At 48.0% G+C, this 11,924-nt stretch overlaps 1 protein-coding gene across 1 annotated transcript in view; it reads left to right on the top strand.

Moving 5' to 3' along the window:
* Positions 1-4,504: 4,504 nt before the first annotated feature.
* Positions 4,505-11,924, top strand: part of LOC137424153 (carboxy-terminal kinesin 2-like) — a 65,236-nt gene continuing 57,816 nt past the window's right edge. The window contains exons 1-4 of the mRNA XM_078773480.1: positions 4,505-4,597; positions 5,664-5,735; positions 5,849-5,974; positions 7,188-7,355. Of these exons, the coding sequence (XP_078629606.1) occupies positions 4,505-4,597; positions 5,664-5,735; positions 5,849-5,974; positions 7,188-7,355 (459 nt within the window). The remainder of the gene's footprint in view (positions 4,598-5,663; positions 5,736-5,848; positions 5,975-7,187; positions 7,356-11,924) is intronic.

The following is an 11,924-nucleotide window of genomic DNA, read 5'->3' as shown; positions in this document are numbered from 1 at the left end:
TCTATCGCACGTTGCACTGGTGCCTGATACTCCACTAGTGAAGGGTATACTTTCTGACCTGGACCTATCGGGGGTGGAAACCCCGGGGTGTCTGTGCCGCTATCTCTATCGTCCTCGACTTGAGGGGCTGATGGTTGTGGGGTCTTATGAACTTTAGGGGGTCTCCCATTTGTTTCCCCTATAGCGCCCTGGTGTCGGGTACGTGCCTTAGATCCTGGGACTGGACCATGGGGGGGGGTAGGAAACAGGGATTTCATCTTCCTCATCCTGTTCCTTCTCATCGGAATTAATCCGGGCTACCATTAGCCTCTGACTTGTCTGCGCTGCGAGCGCCTTCATCTGTTTATCCTGTTTCTTCCGACCCCGTTTGCGCTCATCCTGGTATTTGCCCAACTCTCCTCGCAAACTCGCTTGTCTGGAGGCTGCCTGTCTCTTCAAGGCCTCCACCTTCCACCAACTATAGACCTTCCATGAATCAGGTGGGAGTCTCTTCTTCTTCTTCTCTAGGGCATCTAAAGCCCCATATAGCACATCTAACCTGTCTATTGCAAATGACCCTTCCTCTGGCCAAGGCGTATTCAAACCCTCGGTCAATATAGTCCATGCCTTGCTCGGTTGCAAAGCAGCATACCCATAATCTCTTTTCATGTAAAACGCTGGAGTGTTCTTCAACGGCTCTCCCTCCTTTCCTTTCCTATTACCCATTCTTCCTACCTTCTTGGGTTAATCCCTCCTGGTAGTCCTAAGATCGGGTCACCCCCCGATCCCTAGCCTTAAACGCAGTTCTCACGCCGGAGTAACTTAACACCTATTATCTATCACCCACATATGGGTCTACCTGCTTCCCACGCAGGAAGCTTACCTGAGGGATATCCCTCCTTATCTCGCGCGCCCTGTATAATCGATTCGTTACCCACTGCTGCTCTGGTTTAAACTAAATATGGTTCGGAATACAAGCCAGGTAGTACAGCCGACAGAGGTCCACACGTCCAAAGCAAGGCAGGAGGCTTCAATTTCGATGTGCAAAAATGCTTACCCAAATTTGATGCCGGCAGGCCTCCTTCCCGACCTGGAACGTGAGGGTCCACCTCGTCTGCACACCTGGATGATCCCACTTCTGACACCAAAATTGTCGGTCAAAGACCTCAAGGGAAGGAAGAAGAAGAAGAATCAGAGCAACAATGTTTAATAAAATCGATTACAAACACACAGTGTGGAGCAAGGCTCGAGAATGCACCGCCTAACACGCAGCGGGCAATTCCTCAAGACACTCGCTGAAAAATAAGCAAAAAGGCATTTCATATATAGCAAAATATCAGACAAGAATCTGCGCTAAAGACAAAGCAAACCTGGGCCGTAAAGGCCCACCTACCATCATTCCTTCCTGAAGAAGGCCAAACTTAGACAAAAAAGATGTAAGCATAGGATAATGATTGAATACACATGCTGAATACACAACTATCAAAGGATGTGTAATGTCTATATTTCTTTCCAAGGTTGGTTACATCCTTGATTTAGGAGACATACTAGAAACTACAAAGATATATAATTAATTATTCCCTTTGTGAAGAAGGCGTTTGGCAACATGTTTTCCCTGTACGTGGGCGGTGAGCATATTATCTACTGTCTGGCACATACATTCAAGGACTTGTTTATTGGGCTAAGGATCCACCCTGCACCTCGAGCCTCGAAACCACATTTTGTCCACTCGCCTCTGCCTGCAGCTGAGTTCAAATCAGTTTTCAGAAGCACGATATATAATTTCAGATGTTATGATCAATTGAGTCATGGGATTTAAACCCTAATGGCTAACATATATATATATATATATATATATATATATATATATATATATATATATATATATATATATATACAGTGGTACCTCGGCTTACGAGTTTAATCCGTTCCGTGACGGAGCTCGTAAGCCAAATCGCTCGTAAGTCAAAGCAAATTTTCCCATTCAAATGCATTGAAATGCTATTAATCCGTTCCAGCCTCAAAAAAAAAACACCAATTTTTTTTGTTAGGTGCTTTTAAATAACAAAAATGTACTTTATAAATAACAAATAATGTATAAACAAGCACGACCTCGTATATACTGTACATAATACAAGAGAATGTAAAGAAATAAACTGGTTTTATTAAGCAGAGGAGAAGAGCATGCCAGGTGAGGTGTGCGTGTTGTCGACTTGGCGAGGCAGTACGATCGTACTCCTTCTACGATATGTACGATTTTGAAGCAGAAGGAGTCCATAAAGGCTATAACGCCAGCCAAGGGCGTTACGATTATTTCAAAGCTCCGGACCTCTATCCATGAAGATATGGAGAAGTTGTTGTTTGTGTGGTTGAAGGAGAAGCAGCTCGCAGGAGATACCGTGACCGAGAGCATCATGTGTTTGAAAAGATTGAAACTCGGATATCGAGCACGGACCACGAGGTGTTTTTTCTTTTTTCTTAATCTCGGTTTCAGTGAACTTTTGCTCTGTGCTCACGTGTACTGTACCTGTACCTGTAATGGTACGTCAGAGGATGGCACCTGTTGTCATCATATTAAGTGCAAGATGTTCTGCATCGTAAGTTGGTACACCGTGGTCTTTCGGCGGTGTTTAAGCCGGCCGTCTTGGCTTCTGTCACCATTGGCATTGAGTCTTTCGATGTAGGTAGGTCGTTGTGTGCCGGTGCCTTGGCCGAATTCCTTCATTGCTGCATTGTTAGCTCACCTGGTTTTTTATACCACATCTTTGGTTATCGGACCAGCGAATGACGTCATCTCCAAAGTATGGCTTATTCTCACTTGTCTTGGACGATCTTCTACTTCTAGCCTTCCACCGTGCATTTGGTGTCCACTGTACTTACTGTACAGTGCCTGGTAAAATTGATGTAATGGGTTTTTGACCGTCAACGCCATGAACCGTCATGAACCGTCATGAACCGTCAACCGCCATGAACCGCCATGAACCGTCAACGCCATGAACCGCTAACACTCAAAAGCCCATTTATCGCGCCTTATAAAGCAAAACGCAAACCGAAAGCCATGCCTCTCAAGCGAGGCGTGCTTCCGTGGTCACGTGATCCACAGGTGTAGCTCATTATACCCGCACGCGCGACACGCTTTGGCGGTCACGTGACCAGCCACTCTGGAGGCGGGGATCCCCGCCGATGACGTCACCGGCTGGAGCAAGGAGATTCCTCGCTCATGTATTTCGACGATTGCGTGTTTTATATCCAAGCACAGATGCTTTCACGGCAAGATAACCGCGTGACCGGAACCGGAAGCCACAACCGGAAAATTCAAAAAAATAAATTTTTTGAGCTCGTACATCGGATCTCGGCTCGTATCCCAAAGCAACAAACCGCCCGAGCGACGGCTCGTATCCCGAAAAACTCGTACGTTGGGGCACTCGTAAGCCGAGGTACCACTGTATATATATATATTACGGTTTTTCGAACCTTCACATGTAAATTTAGTACTAAATTCCCTTATAAATGACCCCTGTGTACATGTCCCCTTAATTGGCTGTTAATTAAAGATTGCACCTTAGTTAGTCCATATACAACACGTAGGACACTTTCGGATCTCAATAGTTATGTCATTAGTATGTGTTTCAGGTAAGGCTGTGTTTCCAATAGTTGACTCTACGTTGAATCAATCAAATAAGATAGGTCCCTTTCAGTTCCCCAATCATCTCTGCAAAGTGCCAGTAACAGTTGGGCTGTTTTCGTGGGCATCACACCGCCTCTGCTAGCCCAGCAGCGTTCGCTGCCTGGCGCCAAACTCCATTACGCACGAGACCGAGAAGGGGGGAGGAGCCGCCAGAGCACGGGCGTGGCACCACCTCGTCATCAAAGGTGGAGCCAGAGAGCCCTTAACCAAACAGGGCTCGGTGGGCATGGCTTGATAGGGCGTGGCAAGAAACGTCTGGAGAGTTTGAGAGGGTTCCAAGGGCGTGGTAATAAAACCCTTGGCGCGAGGCCCCCACCAGACGCGTGAGGAGGTTCAAGAGAGTCGGCGGGAAGCAGATGAGCGAGGAGCACTGAAAGACGCATGAGAATGGAGCACTGGAGAGAGACGCGAAGAGAGACGCGCTGACGACCGGGTTTTTGCTGAACCAAGAGCGAGTGCGTGCACACGGGACACCAACGGAGTGCCGCAATTCCCGAACCTCCCTGCCCACCAGTCCTGTGGACCGTCTGCCCTTCTCATCCTTCCCGCCATTCCTGACTGAAAACCCCATTAGTGTACGTGAGTTTGTTCTGTTTCTCTTGTCCCTGGGTATAAGTAAGCCTGTTTAAGAATTGCCCTGTGTATCTTCTTCTTCGCCCTGTAAATTACTTTAGTTCCTTTCTTGGTTTTGGTTTTTGTGTAAATATAATTAATAATTCCCTGTTCCTTCTTATTCTTTGGCTTCTTTCTCGTCCGATCGCTTTAGTGATTTCCCCATTGAGTACCTGTGGCGCGATTTCGGCCGAACCGCTTACAATCGGGTTTAGTCTTCTGTTGATGGCCCGCGTTGCAGCTCGCTTAGCTCGGCACAATTCATCTATTACGCTGCGGCTCGGGCGGGAGTATTTCCTCGCGTACCAGAAGGCGCTTGTACTCAGGTCATAGGAAGGATTGGCCTACTACCCTATTCAGCGCTGACCGGGCGTGACGTCATACCCCCAGGACCGGTCGGACGGCCACCTTAACAGGAAAAGGGGATTAACCCCCCCCCCCCCTTGCTAGCAGGAGTGCCGTCCCCCGGATCCGCAACAATATATAACAAAAGATTTACTGAGAAAGTGGTTTTGTTTTAAAACTCAATACTGCACGCAATCTCAACTTGGATATAAAGAAAGGTGCATGGACCCAACCCCCACAAATCATCCACCTTCCATTGTCCAACGGGAACTCTTTGTCCAACACTGCAAAATAATTACCAAGTATTTTGCATTCACTTATCAATACAATGTTAGCTTAGACTTCGCACTGAGTCGACCATCATAGTCACAATGAAAACAAGTTTACTGGGCAATGATTAGTTTTACCAAACACAATGGGATTTGTAAAGCAATTCAGTGAATGCTAATTACTTCAGACAGCCTAGTTGGACGATTTGTTACCAGCTGCTAGTTTGTATTATTTACCAAGAAAACAATATCTTTGCTCACAATTTGCTTATTGAACTTCAGCCAGACATACTCGATCTAATATTACATTATTTCCAAAAAACACCCTATCTGTAATCATATTACCCTCAGTCATAAAAATGATTTTACCATGACAATATGTGGTCTACCATTGCCTCTACTAAGAATTTACTTTTCTCGAGCAAACGAATTTGGTCAGAGTGTCGGAGATAATTCGCCTACTGAAGGAAATCTCAACTTCTGCATGGAAATCACAAAAAACACTTGCACGCGAGGTGAGCAGGTTGTAGCTCATAGAAATTACTTGCTTCATAAATTTTGCGCTTCCACACAACCATTTAAGTAATATTCACTGTTTAGTTATCTTCTGACTGGGAAAGGGGAACCTAATTGCACAACACGAGGTAACTTGTTCATTAATCTCTGCATTCAAGTGCATCCTTTTTAATCTGCTTAAACTTTTCCTCTGTTGTCACAGCAAGGCTGATAATGAGCGACTATTGCAACAGAATGAACTGCTGCGTCTGTAGCCCTTCGAGGTTGAATGTGGTGAACTTCAACATTCAGTGGCAGAACTGGCAGCTGCAAAATCTTCTCTTACAGTTAAGCTCGATTATTCTCATGCTGGTTTGATCAGCTGAGGGGCTAAGCTGTTGGTGTCGTTAAATACAATATAATTTATTTTTAAAATCTTGTCCGTTTCTTCCTGATGCAGATACAACTCCAGCTGCAGAAGGATGAGTGTCTCCAGTGCAGCCTGAAAAACATCCAGCTTGAGGAAGTGGTTGACAAATTTAAAAAAGAAAATGCAGAACAAGCAGAATCCAAATCTTCTCTTACAGTTAAGCTCGATTGTTCAGGCCGGCTTGATCAGCTGAAAGGCGAATCTGCAGGTGTAGATAAATGCAGTACAATTTATTTAAGCTGGAGCAATGTGACTGCGTCACCAATATGCCTCTGCGTCGTCCCTGCCCGTGACAACAGGTGGATGCCCTCGTTAACCGTCCTAAAAATAAACGAGTTTGATTTAAATCCCTTCAGCTGTTCTCGAGTATCACATTTTTACCAGATATGACAGGTTTCGCATCAATGGGAGTTTTTTTTTATTTTTTTTTATTTTTGGTTTTCAAGCTAATATGGCTGCCAAACCATGTGGCTTATGACATCAAAAATGTACACTCTGCATATGTATAGGTAGAGGATCAGGTTTGTGAAGTTTCGTGTTGATCGTATAAGGTTCATTTTTCTATCCAAGATGGCAGCCAAAGCATGTGACTTATGATGTCATCATTTTCAAACTATATGCAGCAATGGTTTTAGATGACATTTGTAAAGTTTCACATCGATAGGGTAAGCAGTTTCTACGATAAAATTATTTAATATTTTCCTTCAATCCAATATGGCTACTGCCACACCATGTCACGAATGCCGTTTTCGTGATCAACTTTTAATCGCCATGCCAAGTCGATGACACTTGTAAACTTTTGAGTCTATCGCTTTGGTCGTTTGGGAGAAGATTATTATTATTTTTATTTTTTAAAGGTTTTAGGTTTAATCCAATATGGATGTCAAACCATGTGACTTATGATGTCATAAATTTAATATTCAATACAAATGGGTCAAAGATCATGTGCATGCAATTTAAGATTTTAAGGACAAGGCACTCTATTAAAACATTTATGGCCACTTTCACCGATATACCACTTCATCACTGATGATGTCATCATTGTCATGCTTTTGTTTCCCATTGGGCATACTCGACAATGTGCTGAGTTTACAATTTTTCCATTCAGAGGTTTCTGAGAAATATATATTTAATTATTTGTGTTAATATAAGGTGGCTGCCATTACTTTGTGATCTATGATGTCACGAGTATCATAGAAACATTCTACATGGGTGTCGCTCCTACCCTGAAAGTTTGTATCAAACGGACATGTAGTTGCTGAGAAAAATGAGGTTTAGCCCGTACGGGCGGACCACCTGAAAACATAATGCCTCCAACAACTTTCGGGGATGGAGGCATAAAACTATTGTCTATTTCTTCCTGATGCAGGTGCAACTCCATCAGCAGAAGGATGAGTTTCTCCAGTGCAGCCTGAAAAATATCCAGCTTGAGGAACTGGTTGACAAATTAAAAAAAGAAGTTGCAGCACAAGCAGAGAAGATCCAGTCCCAAGAAATGGAGAGGAGACGTTTGCATAACATTGTTGAAGAACTAAAGGTTACCCTTGTCCAAGTCATTTTGTGTTGGTGTGCCTAAAGTGTTGGGCATACTGTAGAACAGGGCAGCATTGTCCCATCACTAGTATCGTAGGCCATGCTTCTAACATGTTTTGCTTAAGCCACAAAGTCTTCCCCTTGAGATTCTTAACATTTGTGGTGTACTTTTGTTTTATGACTTTTCACCAACAATATAGCAAGCATAGTGTATTTGAAAGGAAAGCAGAACGATCCTGAGCGTACCTTGTTTGATGAAAGGGTGAACAGAAACACAAAGCAGTATAATGAGGGTGCAATGTGCCGATGTGGGGACAGCTGTATTGATGTTTAGACCTGAAATATAAAATGGTGCGATGGTCGGAGGGGGGAGGTGGGAGAAGAGAGGCAGAAATGGGCAAATGAGCGGAATATGGGAGGATGGAAGGGAAGACTTCTTGGGGTTTGCTGTGCGTGGACATCTGATTGGCAGTTCGTCCTTCCAGTTCATCAAAGTTCATTTTCCCAGACCAGTTACATTATGATTTGCTGTTTTATTACCTCCTCCACCAGAAGTGGACGAAAGTTGTTTTCACCCCTGTCTGTTTGTCAGGATATCTCAAAAACTTGTAGATGGATTCTGATGAAATTTGGTGGTCAGGGTGTATGACAAGAACTAATTGATTCGCTCTTGGTGAAGATCCGGTTCTGGATCCAGATGCCGATACCATAATTTATAGTGAATCTTCACCATCGAGAGATAGAACCAAAAACTATATATATTGTTGCGGATATGGGATTTGGCCTCCATCCATATCCGCTTGTAAATATTCCCCTATTTCCCCAATACTCCCCAACTATCCCCAATCCCCCATTCCCTAGTCCCATTATCTGTAAACAACACTCTGTAGCCCCGACCTTCCCCTTTTTCCCCCATTAAATGTCGTACCCAGGTTCACCGCATCTCACGTAGACAACTATAGGACATCTTGCTAGTTATTCTTAGTCTATGTCAGTTAAGGACTCGTTTTCATTAATTCTGACTCTTCGTTGCACCAGAATGTGATTGTATGGCACCATTAGTAAGTTTAGGACCTCCCAATACCTCCCCGCATCTCTTCCTCATGGAACAACAACACCAACAACAACAACAGCGGCGGCGGCGCGGCGGCGGCGCGGGAAGTGTGCGTCCTCACTCCGGCTTGGTTAGCCGCCATTGAACATGTGCTCCGACGGGGTTACCACGCAGGGCTCACTGTCAGCTCCTCGTCAAGGGCGGAGCCCGGTAACCCCCCGCACCCAATAAGAAGCGGCAGACCGATTCCATCTGGGGCGGAGCTAACGAGCCGAGGGCGTGTCACTCCCCGCTGGGCATGCGCAGGAAGACGGAGGTGACGTCAGATGCGCCTCAGCTTGGAGAAGAAAGGACGCCACCTCCTAGCGCTGAGAAATACCTCCCCGCCTCTCTGGACCGGACCGTGTCGATTCTGCCCCTGAGCCAAGGTGCACCTTGAGCTATCGACTGCCTGCCCTTCCTTGCCATCAATCCCCGTGTAAGTCAGTCTTGTCCCGTTTGTCTGTGGTCTGTCGGGACTAAGATAAGACTGTGTCTAAGTGTCCATCTTGCTGTGCTTTACCTCTTGTCGTGTAATCTAACCGTTCTGCATAACCAATATTATATCCTCCTCCGGAGGTCTTGAGAACTGTACCCCTTGTGTCGTTGCCTTAATCCCAGCCGTTGTGTCCTTTTCCTTCATTGATTTAGCATAGCGCGATTCGGCCAACGTTCGAGTGTAATCGGGTAACTTGTGCGAACACGGCGGCCATTCCGCTCGGTCAAGCAACATCCAAGTCGTGTCCGTAACAATTGGTGTCGGGAAGTGGGATTGGACCCGGAGCGCGTTTCACGCGCTCGAAATTATAACGTCGAAAATTGATTGTGTTTTACAAAAATAAAAACCCGAATTTTGAAAGTCGCGCTATGGCAGATCAAGACGGCTGGGTTCCGGTAGAGGAGAGTGAGGCAGGGTCGATCCAGGACCAAATTGAGGGACATGAGGAGAGCGAAGCAGTGAGGGTGGCAGGGTCGCAAAATGGCGGCCTCGCGCACGAGGTTGCGGGCGCGCAAAATGGCGCCTCGCACATAGCTACGGCGGCCGCACCCGCTGCACAAGTGGGAGGGATGGCCCAAATGCAGGCCCTCATGGAGCAATTTATGGTGCAAATGCAGGCGTCCCTCAAACTGCAGAGTGAGCAATTGGGGGGTAATGGGGAACCGGATGGATGCTCAGGGTGAGCGATTGGAGGGCCAAATGGGGGTCATGGGGGGCGAAATGGGGTCCAATAGCGAGAAATTGAGGGAGGACATGGGGGCCAATAGCCAACGGTTAGAACAAAGGATGGGGTCCAATAGCGAGAAATTGAGGGAGGACATGGGGGCCCAGATCGGAGGGTTAGGGAGTAGAATAGAGGGATTAGACAATAGATTAGGGGAAATACAGGAGGGGTTAATGGGGGTAGAAAACAGAATGGCCGCTCAAGAGAATCAAATGGAAGGGATGCAAAAGGGGTTAGAGGGGTTAGAAAACAGTATGGAAGGCAAATTGAGGGACATGAGGGACCAAGCGGAAAGGGAAGTTAAACAAATGGGGCAGCAGATAGAGGGGGTCAGAATGGGGGTAGAAACTAAACTGGATGCTCACAGGGAGGAAATGGAGCAGATGAGGGTGGCATCTGGGCAGGAGATGCAAGTGGTGGGAGAAGAGATCAGAAGAGGGGTGAGTGAGGAGGTCGGAGGAGTGCGCGAGGAGGTGAGGCACTGTAAGGAGCGCATGGAGAAGGAGGTGAGAAAGGGGACTGTAAAATTGCAAGGTGGTATAGAGGAGTTGACGCTGGGAGTAGAACAACTGACAGTGGGACAAAAGGAGTTGGGGGACCAGGTAAAGAAGAACACAGCGGTAATAGAGGGTTTAAAATCGACACAGAAGGAGATGAAAAATGACGTAGGGGTAATTAAAAAAGAGTGTCAGACGGTACATGAGGACCTGATGAGGAAAATGGACAAGGTGGTGGAGGTGATGGAGGTTAAAGAGCGGGAGGTGCGGGAGCACATAGAAAAAAATAAAGTGGAGTTAGAGGAAGAACTTAAAGGGGCGCACGAGGAGATGAAGGAGGTGAAGCAGAAATTAGAAGAAGTGGAAGAAGGGGTGAGCGAAATTAAGAAGCGACGGAGAGAGGATAAGAAAGAGATAAAGGAGGAAGTAAAAGAATTGGTCCAAAGTCTGTGTTCGGATCGTGATGATGTGCTCATTAACCGGACGAGGGATTCGCAGGTGATGGAGGAGAAGCGAAGAGAAAGAGGACCCGGTGTAAGTGGTGACCAATATGGTCGTGCGTATGATGCGCCAGGTGATTTAATAAGCTTGGGGGTCGAGATAGACCCGGATGTTCGTGAGAGGCCAAGAGTGAGGTGTATGGCTGGTCCGGAGGGTATGGAACGAGAGGTGCGAGGTGTGGGTGAGCAAGGTTGTGGTGGTATGGAATGGGTAGCGGGTTGCGGAAGTGTGACCCATGCATCGACACCAACAGGGGTAGTTGTTAGAGGGACAGGGGAGGCACGAGAGCCCCTTGGGGGTAATGTACTGTGGGGGCCCGGCCGGTTCGGCCCCGCGCTGACCCCGCAAGGGGCGACGCACGGGGTCCGGCAGGCGGGCAACGACTCGCATACGAGGTGGTCCCACAAGGTCCCACTCGCGCCGTATGACGGCAAGAGTGATCTACGCGCGTACCTGGCGCAGTTTGACTGTGTGTGTAAGGGCAACGGTTGGGGTGAGGACGAAGGTGGAGTACACCTGGTGGCCGCATTGTGCGGCGCGGCGGCGGAGGTGCTGACGGCATTACCAGCGGGTGCTCTCACCCTGCCAGCCCTCCGCGACGCCCTAATTAATCGATTCGGCATTGAACAGCAGAGCGAGCTTGTTAAAGCTCAGCTCGCGCTGCGAAAACGCAAGCCCCAGGAAGCCATCGGGGAACTTGCCCACGACATTCGCCGCGCAGTGGGGATCGCACATGCTAGCATGGCAGCGGATTCCCGGGAAAGCCTGGCGCTGGACCATTTTATCCAGGCCCTCCCGGATATTGAGCTCCGGCAACAGCTCGCCATGTGGCGCCCGCAGACTCTGAGCCAGGCGGCTGACGCTGCGGCCCGTTGGGAAGCAGCGAGGCCCCTGGCCCGGGGGGGCGAGCGTCACGCAATGGCGGTCCGCCAGGTGGGACCCCCGATGGAGGGCGGACCCCTTAGGGGGCCCGCCCCCGACGTGAGTCCTGACCTGGCGGGCATGGTCCGGAGGCTGGTGGACCAGCGCCTGGCGGGACCTGGACCATGGCAGGCGGCCCCGGAGGTGGCCCGCGGTGGACCACGGGCGGGTAATCCAATTCGGACCTACGGGGGGGGGGGAAATTTGGAATTCCGGAGACAAGCACCTTATCAGGTGAGGTGCTATACTTGCAACCGTCTGGGTCACCTGGCGCGGCACTGTCGAGCCACGCGCCGGGATGATCCCCGGCGGTTGAGGTCCTCAACTCCGCCCAGGGG

Source organism: Myxine glutinosa, chromosome 3, assembly GCF_964187855.1.
Source record: "Myxine glutinosa chromosome 3, kmMyxGlut1.1, whole genome shotgun sequence".
Taxonomy (NCBI): Eukaryota; Metazoa; Chordata; class Myxini; order Myxiniformes; family Myxinidae; genus Myxine; species Myxine glutinosa.
This window is presented reverse-complemented; position numbering and strand designations above follow the sequence as displayed.